The sequence below is a fragment of the Oncorhynchus mykiss genome, chromosome 18 (genome assembly GCF_013265735.2).
Source record: "Oncorhynchus mykiss isolate Arlee chromosome 18, USDA_OmykA_1.1, whole genome shotgun sequence".
Classification (NCBI taxonomy): Eukaryota; Metazoa; Chordata; class Actinopteri; order Salmoniformes; family Salmonidae; genus Oncorhynchus; species Oncorhynchus mykiss.
The window spans coordinates 59,792,949-59,807,212 of NC_048582.1; the positions used below are offsets into that span (position 1 = coordinate 59,792,949).

Below are 14,264 nucleotides of genomic sequence, written 5' to 3' on the forward strand. Positions count from 1 at the left end.
ATGTATAGTTTTAACCATGTTTTGAGGCTATACAGTATTTGTTTACATTAACAATGTTTACAAACAAGCTTATATTTTGGGTTCTGATGGGGTATGACTGTTGATCTAAGCTCATGAGGCATTTATAAGGTATATTATTCAAGAATCAATTGGTATATATCATTCATTTAGAAGTCCCAAAATGGATGTAGCAACAAAGGATTCTAGCTTTAATATCTGCACGAGGCCCAACATTTACAAATCCAATTTATCATTCTGAATGATACACCAGTAAATGAGCAAGAGAAACAGCATAGGCAGGCTGAGTTTCAATGTACAACCTCAGTAAAAAAAAACTCTATCAGGCTCCCAGACAGAGACTTAGATTAAAGATCTCTCATCCAGGGAAAATGGCAGAACACCGTACGCATTTGGTAGGCCTCCATGTTAATCACACCCAACAGGCTTCAGGCCCATAAAGCCACAGCTACACTACCATTCAAAAGTATGGGGTCACTGAGAAATGTCTTTGTTTTTGTCCATTAAAATAACATCAAATTGATCAGAAATACAGTGTAGACATTGTTTAATGTTGTAAATTACTATTGTAGCTGGAAACGGTGTCATGTTGGCATAAATGGGTCGGGAGACCCATGTACTTGTCCTGTTGTACTTGTCCTCCCATGTACTTGTCCTCTTGCTCAGTTGTGCACCGGGGCCTCCCACTCCTCTTTCTATTCTGGTTAGAGGCAGTTTGCGCTGTTCTGTGAAGGGAGTAGTACACAGCGTTGTACGAGATCTTCAGTTTCTTGGCAATTTCTCACATGGAATAGCCTTCATTTCTCAGAACAAGAATAGACTGACGAGTTTCAGAAGAAAGTTATTTGTTTCTGGCCATTTTGAGCCTGTAATCGAACCCACAAATGCTGATGCTCCAGATACTCAACTAGTATGTGCTTTTCTTTCAAGAACAAGGACATTTCTAAGTGACCCCAAACCTTTGGACGGTAGTGTATATTAAAAAAAAGCCATTCTGTGGTTAATTGCTGACAGTTGCTGTTTTCATTCATTTTGCTATTATTCCATCTTTTTGTATACTATCAGGTCAGTCTCTGGGGGCTGTGTCATTAAATAGATATCTTGTTTGTTTCTGGGGGAATAGCACCAGCTGGATCACATGCGGAAATGAGGGCGGAGAGGCGGAGAAACTTGAAATGGGATGTGATACAATAGAGAAACTCTGTTTGGAGGAGGACTGGATATAGAGGTTCAGGAATCAGGAGATCAGGTGGAGCGAAGGAGAGGAGGAGAGAAGAGGAGGAGAGGAAAAGACGACAGGAGAGGAGAAGAAATATTAGAGGAGAGGAAAGAAAAGTGGAGAGGGTATGCGAAGGAGAGGAAAGGTTACTGTAGAGGTCCGTAAATCAGGGAATCAGGAGGAGAGAAAGAGAGGAGAGGGTGAGAAGTGAGGAGGAGAGGATAGGGGGAGAAGTGAGGAGGAGAGGAGGAGAGGATAGGGGGAGAAGTGAGGAGGAGAGGAGAGGGGGGAAAGTGAGGAGGAGAGGAGAGGAGGAGGAGAGGAAGAGAGGATAGGGGGAGAAGTGAGGAGGAGAGGAGCGGGGGGGGATAGGGGGAGAAGTGAGGAGGAGAGGGGGAGAAGTGAGGAGGAGAGGAGGAGAGGAGATGGGGAGAAGTGAGGAAGAGGAGAGGGGGAGAATAGAGGATATAACGATTCAGGGGATCGGAGGAGGAGTCACTCAGTAATTAGGGACAGGATGGGAGTGGAGGGGAGGGGACAAGAGACTCCCTTACCTTCAGTGGGATCCCACACCTGGGAATAATAAGGCCAAAGGTCGATGGGAGCAGTGAGTGAGAGTGACTGTCGTCCAGATAGTGATAAAGGTTTCACTGGGGTAATTAACCTCTTTAACCTTCCTCCTGTGCCAGACTACCACCCCTAACCTAACGTAGCAGGCATAAAAGAAAACGCCTGAGTGGAGTTCCCACATCCAGTTTTCAGTTGAATTACTACGTTGAATTAGCTGTATCCCGGAAAACTGGAAACATCCAGTTGTTGGCATCTCCACTAAGTGTGTATTACCCCTGACTTGACCTAAACAACTAACACATGTGAGCTGAGCTAAGTGGGGAATGAACGGGTCTCTCAGGTACTGTGTGGATTATAGAGAATGTGTAACCTCCGCCATTCAAGACGTCTTATTTACACACAATAAACATGTAACCTGCAATACATATGCAACAGTCCTATACTCTCTCCCATGAATGAACATGACATCGCTATCACCAAACACAATTTATACACTCCAATGTCAACCACGTTCTATATAAACATACACATTACTCATGCAGAACATGTGTTTTTATCTGCCCCATACACGCCTCCCTACGAGTACTGCTGCGTACAGAGTACTGCTGCGTTTAAGATCAATATAATAAATAACTATAATAGCATTTGAATAATATTTTAAATATATGGCCCTGCATACTTCCATACAGTCAGGTCTGGCTCGAGATTGAACTCCAGAACATTCCGGTGGATCGTGTGGCCAAACCAGACTGAATAATGATGTCTGATACAATGTCATATCAGGGCCAAAGTGGACCTCCATCACCCAGGCTTCCAGGCCACATATGTGTTACCATGGATCTGTCACAGGATCATACAGGCTGGGAACAATCACCCTGGAACCATCCAGACCCAGACGGAGAGGTGACATCATCCCCCTGCTCTGAGAGGTGACAGACAGACTGATAACGGAACAGAGAGGGGTAGAGAGAGGGGGGAGGGAGGGATAGAGCAGGAGGCCAGGAGAGAGAGACCCAGCATGGAAAGGCCATGGTGTCCAAGCATTCCGTCACTCTGAGATATCTCTTTTCACTTCCATAATGAAAGCCCTTTTAGGGCTGGAGTTATTATTCTTTCATTGATTTCGCGGCTTGACCTTCGGTATGAATTAATGTTGGGTCTGCTTTGAATTCTAAAATGATTTGTCTAGGTAGGACAAAAGAGCAAAGAGCTATGAACCACTTAAAATACAATAAATTGATTTGCAATATATCACATAAATTTTTACACATTTATTGGAAAACTTTGCTCTGGATCGTGACCTCATTTTTCTCAAACCAAATAAATGTATTGACATTTCTTCATGATGTATCAAACTTCGGCAACTTATTCTCTTTACCGTCGGTCTCTTACACTGCCGTGCTCTTCTCTCCTCATCTAGTCCTCACCTTTCTGCAACCAGTGGCCTAAGTGGCTCGGCTAATCTGTGTAAAGTTCTATTGGAGAGGTCCCCACCCTCTAAATATAACCCTTATAGCCCCACTTGATCCACATCACCATCCTGTCCCCAGCGATGGAAAGCACTGCTACTGCTGCTCTAAAGTGCCACCTCATTATAGATGCACTCTCCAGCTAGTGAGTGCTTTTCTCTGTCCTCTGCATGGGAATTACACACACAGAGCCACGTCTCCATAGTGGGTCCATATAGAGTACTGTAACTCCACATACCACATGTCATAGGTTCAGATAATGGCCCGTTGATGTTAAGGTCTCCATACGTCTCTGTGTAGAAGTTGTTGAGCGACTGAGCTATTGGGTTAAGCAGAGATACTGTCGCGCTGCGACTCCCCCAGTTGGAAGAGAAACATGCCTAGGGCGTCAATTATAGTCTGGGCTTTAGCCTACAAGGCTGGGGTTAACTAGCTAATGCGTTGCTAAGATGTTATGGCTCATGCAGAACGGAAAGCACATTCTTTTTTTTATTAAGACAGAGTGGATAGTACTGTATAAACTCGGCTTGGGAAAAAACTATTCTGATGAGAGAGAAAGCAAAAGAGAGTGAGAAAGAGAGAGAGACAGAAAAGTGTCACAAGTCAAACACAGATATCCATAAAGCCTATATTGTTTCTCCTTTTGACACAGCTTAAACACTCCCTCAGTGTTGACTATAATAGCTCGTAATTCACTTATGTCACATTTTAGTAAACAGCCATCAGTAGTGATGTTGCCTGGGCTGTCATTCATCTTGTTGAAACTCAACTTCTGTGATAGAGAGGCGTTCTCTCCCTATTGTGTCACACGTCTTATAGCAGGGATAGGCAACTCTTACAGTTTTTAATATGATATCTGAGTGAGATTGACTAACAAATCCGAGAGGGGCCCACCGGGCTCTAATTTCACCTTCATTACTACAGGTTTAGATAGCTGGCCTCTAGATTAAAACATGTCAGCTGACAGGGGCTAATTGAGTGACTGTCAGTGACTGACATAACAAGAGAAAAACTGTTGATGCACAGCCAAATCAAACAATTGCACATTGTGTATTCTACTATTTTAATTTGCAACAGCTTTTTTTTTTGAGGGGAGGAATGATCCGAGGGCCTTCAAAAGGGGGGCCGCCAGTTGCCCATCCCTGTCTTAGAGGGATGTCTGAGGCAGGGAGTGGGACAGAAGATTCAACCCAAATGGCATCCTATTCCCTATATACAGGGCCTTCGGAAAGTTTTCAGACCTCTTGACTTTTTCCACCTTTTGTTATGTTACAGCCTTATTCTAAAATGTGTTAAATTGTTATTTCCCCCCCCCATCAATTTACACACAATACCTCATAATGACGAAGAAAAAACAGGTTCTGAAATTTTTGCAAATGTATACAAAATAAAAAACTGGAATATCAAATTTACAAAAGTATTCAGACCCTTTACTCAGTACTTTGTTGAAGCACCGTTGGAAGCGATTACAGTCTTAAGTCTTCTTGGGTATGACACTATAAGCTTGGCACACCTGTATTTGGGGAGTTTCTCCCATTCTTCACTGCAGATCCTGTCAAGCTCTGTCAGGTTGGATGGGGAGCGTCGCTGCATAGCAGGTCTCTCCAGAGATGTTTGACCGTGTTCAAGTCCGAGCTCTGGCTGGGCCACTCAAGGACATCTTGGTTGTGTGCTTTGGGTTGTTAGGGCCGCCATTGGATTCTGGAGCAATGGAAATGTGTTCGTTCTCTGGAGTGATGAATCACACTTCACCATCTGACAGTCTGACAGACGAATCTGGGTTTGGCGGGTGCCAGGAGAATGCTACCTGCCCGAATGCATAGTGCCAACAGTAAAGTTTGGTGGAGGAGGAATAATGATCTGGGCCTGTTTTTTATTTTCATTTCATCTTAACGCTACATCATACAATGACATTCTAGACGATTCTGTGCTTCCAACTTTGTGGCAGCAGTTTGGGGAAGGCCCTTACCTGTTTCAGCATGAAAATGCCCCTGTGCACAAAGCGAAGTCCATGCAGAAATTGCTTGTCGAGATCGGTTTGGAAGCCAGGCCTAATCATCCAACATTAGTGCCAGACCTCACTAATGCTCTGGTGGCTGAATGGAAGCAAGTCCTCACAGCAATATTCCAACATCTAGTGGAATGCCTTCCTAGAAGAGTGGAATCTGGTATAGCAGCAAAGGGGGGACCAACTTCATATTAATGCCCACGAATTTGGAATGAGATGTTCGACGAGCATGTGTCCACATACTTTTGGTAATATAGTGTACCTCATGAGTATCACTCTGTTCCCACTGTTGGTGTTTTGACTTTGATTATAACTGTAAGGCTTATAAGCAGCATCAGAGGTGTTGTTGTATTGTATTTATAACTCATAACAGTGTGTCATTAACACTGTGTTTTTGGAAAAAAGACCCGACACGATAGCCTGAGGGACACTGCCTCACAGTAGTAAGACAAGATCAAGGTAAAAATATAAAACTGGCACTTACATTACAATCTCCAATCCTCAGCCTTCTCTCCTTCTTTCCTTCCCATGGCTGGATACCACACAAATACACATTGGTATTTTTCTACAATATCCCCCGTTCCCCATTTCTCTCTGAGCACCATTTCACAGGCGGGTGAGTAAGCCATGCCAGCAATGGGTAAGAGTCTTGTTCTCTGTGTGGCACAGCCCTCAGCCATCTGGAAGGGTTAGGAGCTGGAGCTGGCATGCATAGATGAACAGGGGGTTTTACTGGCTGTGCACGGCTGGAGTTCAATGAAGTTCCACCTAGACACTGATCTGTGGTCAGTTTTACTGTTTCCCATCCTACTGGTTAAGGTTAGGATTCGGGGAGGTTATGCTGATCCTAGATCTACTGAAAGCTGTTCAGATGACCATGACAGTTGTCTCCCTTGTCTTTGTTTTACTATAAGTTTTACTATAAGCCTGTTCTGAGGATGTTGTCAGGCTGTACGGTACAGAAGGAGCTTGAATGGATATACTTCCCTTTCCTACACTGCTCCTTAGGCACCAGAGCAAGCCACTGCTCCTTAGGCACCAGAGCAAGCCACTGCTCCTTAGGCACCAGAGCAAGCCACTGCTTATGATGGCACATCAATAATGTTCATGAAGGGATTATAGTTTTTCAAGTAACACATTAAAATAATGAAGTGCTTAATCAAAGAAACGTTATACCTCTCTAGACCGTTATCCTACCTAGACTGAACTCACACTCCCCCAGTCCCAGTCCAACCTCCAAAGTCAGTCACAATGACATGATCACTGATGCAGAACCTGCTGTGGAGCCCCAGTGAGGTGTGAAAATCTAACAGCTGCACACTGATTGGCGTAACACAGCAGATAATGGGCTTACAATGGGGATCTGCAGGTCCAAAGTAGAGACCTGAGGGGAATTCTAATCTAACTTTCATGAACTGGATTAGTGCAGTGGAGCAGTGGTCTAAAACACTGCATATCAGCTCAAGAGGTTTCACTGCAGTCCCTGGTTCAAATCCAGCCTGCAACACATCTGACTGTGATTGGGAGTCTCATAGGGTGGTGCACAGTTGTCCTAGTTTGGCCTGGGGTAGACTGTCATTGTAAATAAGAAATTGCCCTTAACTGACTTGCCAAGTTAAATAAAGGTACAATTAAAATAGAATAAATATTACTCCCAGGCATGACAGTCCAGCCACTCAACTTGAGAAAGAAGCACCTCTGCAGTATGCTGTTGACAGTATAATCATTTTCTCTCTCCCTCCCTCCTCATGAATGCAACCCAGCACAGGAAAACTTATGGGAACCACTGTTGCAGTATATTTGCATTCAGGCATAATGAATGTTGTTCTGCAGTCCAAACTCATGGCTGCCTTATCGTATTTCAAAACAACAACCCGGTTCTGTTCATATGTTTACCCAATTTTCTGTTAGAAAAACACATTTTGAGTTGACATCATTTTAAACAACAGTATGTTCTCTTCTCTGTCTCCACAGACTTGACTGGGACCAGACAGTATGGGGTTAAAAAGCTCCTACTGGCTTCTGACATCTTTCTTGGTGGTGAGTCCATCTTCAGCTTCTCATTAACACAAATAATTGTTGGTAGATTACTTTTGTGCAGTGTTCATTACTGTAATGTAGTTTATATATTACTGTCATTTTTTAAAACCAAATTGTACATGATTTGTGCGGTAAATGTCCAAGATAAACTGCAATACTTTCTGCTGGTTTTTAACAAATAGAGAAAATCAGATAGATTAACAGCTTAGTGAACTACATCAGGTCAATCACTAATTGGTTCAGTTTGGCAACGAGGAGCATCTCACTAGGCACATTACAGAATTTCAACGTGGAAATGTGGGTAATGTTTGACTGAGACGTTGATTGTTGAGACGTTGATCATTGAGATTTCAACCTTTATTCACCCACTCAAAGAAACAGCCAGAAATGTGTTGAATTCTAAATGTGTCTTGTCTTTTAACCATCTAAAAGCACAACCAAATTCCAATGAAATAAATAATATCAGATTTTTGGTTTAGTTGTCATCTAAATGTGTTATCACTGTGCTTTCAAATTTAAAAGCACAACAAAGTTCAAATGAGAATGCAATATCAGATCATTTGTATTTATACAAAACCACAAGTCGTTAGAGCATTGGACTAGTAACCGAAATGGTTGCAAGATCGAATCCCCGAGCTGACAAGGTAAAAATCTGTTGTTCTGCCCCTGAGCAAGGCAGTTAACCCATCATTGGAAATAAGAATTTGTTCTTAACTGACTTGCCTAGTTAAATAAAGGTTAAATACAACAACTTAATGTGTTATTACTGTGCTTTATTTAATAACACAACCAAATGAACTGGTGTGCAGTCAAGATGAAAATACCATACATGGTCCAAGTAATCAATGCTGTTCGAGATTCTGCAAAGATTATTAAAGCAATTGTGAAGATCTCCACAGACCTGCAACCTTTGTATGCTTCCTGAACACAAACTGGAATCATAGCCAGACTAATGCAGTGGCACAGATGGGACTATCTCCTTCAAATGTTGATATTTGGTTGTGTTGACAACCAAACACAATTCAATATCCAGTTTGTTACACAAATTAATAATATGTTGGATTCGAAGTTAAAGAATAGGACTACATCAAATCAAACTTGGAATACTCTTCAAATAAAGTTTGATTTAGGCCTATTATTTAACTTAGATATTTGGCTGAGATAGAGATGTGAATCCAACATATTAATTATTAATTTGTAGATTCAATTTGAAATCAACCAAATCTTGAAACACTAGGCCTCTATATATTGTTGATTTTTAGTTGAACTCTGGGTTGAATTGAAACAATAGCTGTTGATGACTTGGCAAATGCTACTGTATATAGGACTTATAAAGTATCGTTACATTCCATTTGCTCTGTTAAACCTACTCTTTGGAATGAGTTTGACTGCAACAGGGAATCTATTTAGTTATTAAGTGTAGATCTCTCAGTAAATCATTCTCACGACAGCACAGTGGTAGTAGTCAGGGCTTGGTTAAAGATACTACACCTACCTACAATCTCTCTGAACTTCTCCCCGATGTGGAAGCGACAGCACTAGGCTGCATTCAAAACAAATCTCCCCCTCCCCCTCATCCAATGTCCCCCTAACATGGCGGAAACTCGCACTTGAGCCTTTTACTTTCGGTTTTGGGCCACCATCTGTAAAAAATTATATTTTTGTTATTGAAAATATATTTCACAGCGATTTAGATGGTAGTGCAATGATTCCCTACACTATTAATTGCCTGTTTTCTCACAAACTGAAATTGAGCAAAGAGTGTAGAATTTTAACAATCAGGAAATTACAGAGCGTCATTGGCGCTTGGCCCGATTGGTCCGATGGCCCGATTTCCACTAGCTAATGTAACACAGCCGTAAAGTCAACACAGCGTTCCCATTTTGACAACCGATTTCGCTCTGGCGGGAGAAATCAATAGGTGAATATCACAGCCAATAACAACACTGGTGGGTGAGTAATACTGTGAAACACTATCATTCCACTATTACTACAGATATATTATGGACATCTTCGGAATTTACAATGCAAAAATTCAACAACAAGAAATCCTATGTGTAGCACCTTTAAACCCCTGGATGGGAAACCAAAGGACAGCTGTAGACAGATCAACTATCCAGTAAGAGGTGCTACCCGGCTTATTGTTTTTCTGGTAGTAGATACTGTATAACGTTGAAGATCTGACATTGTTTCAAAAGTTCAAATTAAACATATTTTATGCAAGGTTAATGCAAGGTTGTCTATGTTGGAAATTGGTTACCATGATGTCATAATCCTATTGTTGAAATTTCACCCTCAAAACAAAACGTTTACGTTTATGACTTTTTGCAAATCCAATGTATTTTCCCCGCAGATTCCATGTCACAATACGTTGACAAATTACATTGAAACAACGTTGATTCAACCAGTTTGTGCCCAGTGGGATGGATGACCTAAAAGCCTGGAGGTCTTTCAGCCATGATGCTAAATCTCTGCATGTACTGTCTATGAATGGCAGAGGCTGGTTTGTGTGTGTGTGTGTGTGTGTGTGTGTGTGTGCGTGTGCGTGTGCGCGTGCGTGTGCGTGTGTACGTGTGCGTGTGCGTGCGTGTGTGTGTGTGTGTGGATGCTTCCCCACGTGTGTACCGACCGTCATCATACTTTATTTGAACCCATAATGGTCAGCTGCCATAGACAGCCATAGACATACCTTCAGCACAAATGCCAGGGTCTTTGCTGTTTGTTTCTTTATGACATTGAAACTCACTGTTATCAAGTCAGAAGATATCAGCCAAATTAAATATTCATGAGATGCAAAGTGATATGATGGTGATGGTAATTTATTAGAGCGTTCATGTAGTTACAGTTTGTTATTGAACATGCCCAGGTAAGGTATGTAGAAATGAGTTTTATTTGTCAACAAATTGGATTCTAGGTGTTTTGTTTCACATGTTCGCCTTTATTTGTATTGGTGAACTTCTTGATCGGTACAGCAACAGGTTGGATCAACTAGAAACCTTTGTACTGATAATAATACCTTTGTACCTTGGGTCCTCTATTCATCTGTAAATTATGATAAATTGGCTGTTGATTAGTGTTCGTACCATGTAAATATATTAAATTAAAATTGTCTGTCTGGCTGAGTGTAAGAAGGTAAATTCATACGGATCTCTTTAATCTCTCAGATGTTCATGCACTTGCGTTTTGTTTTCTTTGTTTCCAGAAAAGCTCTCAGTAACACAATTTCAGTAAAGCTCTATTTCAGTAAAGCTCTATTTTAGTAACACTCTTTTTCAGTAAAGCTCTATTTTAGTCACACTCTTTGTCAGTAAAGATCTATTTCAGTAAAGCTCTATTTTAGTAACACTCTTATTTCAGTAAAGCTCTATTTTAGTCACACTCTTTTTCAGTAAAGCTCTATTTCAGTAAAGCTCTATTTCAGTAACACTCTTATTTCAGTAACTCTCTTATTTCAGTAACTCTCTTATTTCAGCAGGATACGTGGAAGAAATGAAAGAGGAATGACCTTTACGGACATGTGAGGTTTACTCACTGTCTGAAAGGGATTTTTGATTTTTTTTAGCTTTAAAGCTGACATTGGTGGTGGCCTGGTGGTCGTATGTATGACGTCATTTACTTCAATGTTTGGAGTGACATCATATGTACGGCTGCTAAACTGCTACATGGGACATCATCAATATTCCGAAAACTCTCAGACGAAAATCTAAATCTCCCCTTCCTTCATTTTGTTTTAGTGTCTGTAGCTCAGTATGCTTTGAATTGTCAGGTAAGACTGATGTACATTTTCCTGGAAAAGGAAAAGAAGGCTCTGAAAGTTAAACGAGGAGAGATGAAAGTAATAAAAAAGAGAAAGGAGAGATGGAGGAGGAGGGAGGAGGGAGGAGGGAGGAGGAGGGAGGAGGAGGGAGGAGGGAGGAGGAGGGAGGAGGAGGGAGGAGGGTGGGGCGAGTGGAGCTGTTTGCGAGCGAGTCTTTCCAAGCTATTGTGTTAATATTCATGTAAATTAATTAAAGTATGCGAGAGAGCAAGAAAGAAAGAGAGAGAAACACAGAGAGAGAGAGCAATAAAGAAAGAGAAAGAGAGAAACACAGAGAGAGAAAGAGAGAGAGAGAGAAACATATTTCCAAAGGCCCAAATGAACATATAATATACTCAAAATGAGTATAGCACATGGCTGGATTTCATGATGGCTTAGTTAATTTATATGAAGGAGTAATACCCGTTCATGTACACATCTTCTGCTCACTGATCCTAGAAAGAGAGAGGAAAAATTTGTGAAAATGAGAGAATGAGAGAGAGAGGACAAACCCTGGCACTTTGAGTGGATTTATTCTTTGTCAAAATATTAGGAGAGATGAGTCACACTCCCAACGACACGTTGTTGGACACAGCTGCTATTTGAATCTTGATTTCCTTCTCGTCTTTGTGCAGAGAAGCGTTATCTACAGTATATCAGCTTTGGAGACGAGATGAGCTCCCATGGTTTTCAAGCCTCTTTTCCAAACCACACAATAGGAGAACAGACAGGATCAGAGAGAGGCTCTCATTCTATTCATATAAGGGTTCTTGTATGCTAGTCATCTGTAACCACGCCAACACACATTTCAAGTACAGCATTGTGACACTCACTTGAGAAAAGCACAAGATGAGACTATTTGTCTATTGCTTTTAGCATGAATCAGCAACGCATGTGGGAGTATACTGTCAATAAATCACTCTCACAATACCAATACTAAACCATAGCAATAGAATTACTCATTCTAGTACCAGACCCTTACACATTGCCTGTTTAAAGACAAGCATGCCAATAGTCACAACACAACTTGATTAAGCTCAGGGCGATTAGTTTCAGGGCAGCACAGCCTAAGTGCAACCTACACGTACAGTACATCACTAGCCAGTCCCTTTGGTGTTCGATAGCTCTATTCTGGTAAGATGAAGTGGTTGTTATGTCTTTGCAGAGCGGAACCTTTGCCAGGGAGACCAGCTCTGAGCCTGCTAGCCCAGACACATCTCTCAGGCCTGTCCTGACCATAATGGAGGACGAGAGGCAGACCATGACCGAGGGTCAATACAAATGCCTTGAACTGTTCAGCCGAGATCAGCAGCACAACAGAACAGGTAAAGTACAAATCAATCATTTCAAAGTCCAAAGATGGATGTACCAATACCAGATTACCCTTTTAATCTAATCACAATAGTTACTAGGAGACTGGGATCTGATTACTAGGGCTCTTTGAGAAAGCACTTGTGTTGATGCTATGACCTTGATTGCGTAATGCTTAGTGGATGGATGTGTAATCAGTGCTTCATTGATGCTACAGGTAATAGACATGTTGTTACCAGGACCCAAGTGCAGTGATATAGGACTGTAAAAGTACCATAGCATATGCTAAATGCTAAATGCATATGCATCTCAGCTATTAGGCGTATGGAAAGTGTTAGAGGCACTGAGCTAAATGACTCAAATGTAAATAAAAGGTTTTGATATGAATTGTTAACGCATGATTTAGCAATAGGGAGGTAGCCTAAAGTTTTGTAAATATATAGGCATAGACATTAAAGTCATTCTCACTGATGCAGGTGTGTTCTGTAGCCGTATGTGGGATGGCTTACTGTGTTGGGATGAGACTCCGGTGGGGACCTACGCCACACAGAACTGCCCAGGCTACCCTGGCCTGGACATCTCTGGTAAGACTAAACACTGATAAATGATACAATCTCTGCAGAGGGAATTGGCCGGGCCACAGGTGAAAGGGTAGTTTATAGAGATGATAGAGGTGATTATAGACTTCATTATAGAGATGATAGGGGTAAATATAGACTAGATTATAGAGAGGATGGGGTGACTAGACGTTAGAGACTAGATTATAGAGATGATAGGGGTGACTAGACGTTAGAGACTAGATTATAGAGAAGATGGGGTGACTAGACGTTAGAGACTAGATTATAGAGATGATAGGGGTGACTAGACGTTAGAGACTAGATTATAGAGATGATAGGCGTGACTAGAGACTAGATTATAGAGATGATAGGGGTGACTAGAGACTACATTATAGAGATGATAGGGGTGACTAGAAACTAGATTATAGAGATGATAGGGGTGACTTGAGGTTAAATGACAGATGACAGTGATGATTAGAGACTAGATTATAGAGATGTTAGGGGTGACTAGAGGTTAGACTGTAGAGATGATAGGGGGACTAAAGACTTGATGATAGAGATGATAGGGGTGACTAGATGTTAGATTATATAGATGATAGGGGTGACTAGATGTTAGATTATAGAGATGGCAGGGGTTACTAGAGGTTAGATTATAGAGATGATAGGGGTGACTAGAGACTACATTATAGAGATGATAGGGGTGACTAGAAACTAGATTATAGAGATGATAGGGGTGACTTGAGGTTAAATGACAGATGACAGTGATGATTAGAGACTAGATTATAGAGATGTTAGGGGTGACTAGAGGTTAGACTGTAGAGATGATAGGGGGACTAAAGACTTGATGATAGAGATGATAGGGGTGACTAGATGTTAGATTATATAGATGATAGGGGTGACTAGATGTTAGATTATAGAGATGACAGGGGTTACTAGAGGTTAGATTATAGAGATGATAGGGGTGACTAGATGTTAGATTATAGAGATGACAGGGGTTACTAGAGGTTAGATTATAGAGATGTTAGTGGTGATTAGAGACTAGATTATATAGATGATAGGGGTGACTAGAGACTAAATTATATAAAATCAAATCACATTTTATTGGTCACATAAACATGGTTAGCAGATGCTAATGCGACTGTAGAGAAATGCTTGTGCTTCTAGTTCCGACAGTGCAGTAATGTCTAACAAGTAATATCTAACAAGTAATCTAACAATTCTCCAACAACAACCTAATACACACAAATCTAAAAGGGTGAATGAGAATATCTACATA

General features: G+C 41.4%; 1 protein-coding gene across 1 annotated transcript in view; it reads left to right on the top strand.

Moving 5' to 3' along the window:
- LOC110496640 (calcitonin receptor) overlaps window positions 1-14,264 on the top strand; it is an 81,190-nt gene that overhangs the window by 22,966 nt on the left and 43,960 nt on the right. The window contains exons 2-4 of the mRNA XM_036953418.1: window positions 7,259-7,324; window positions 12,286-12,445; window positions 12,908-13,015. Of these exons, the coding sequence (XP_036809313.1) occupies window positions 7,280-7,324; window positions 12,286-12,445; window positions 12,908-13,015 (313 nt within the window). The 5' untranslated portion in view covers window positions 7,259-7,279. The remainder of the gene's footprint in view (window positions 1-7,258; window positions 7,325-12,285; window positions 12,446-12,907; window positions 13,016-14,264) is intronic.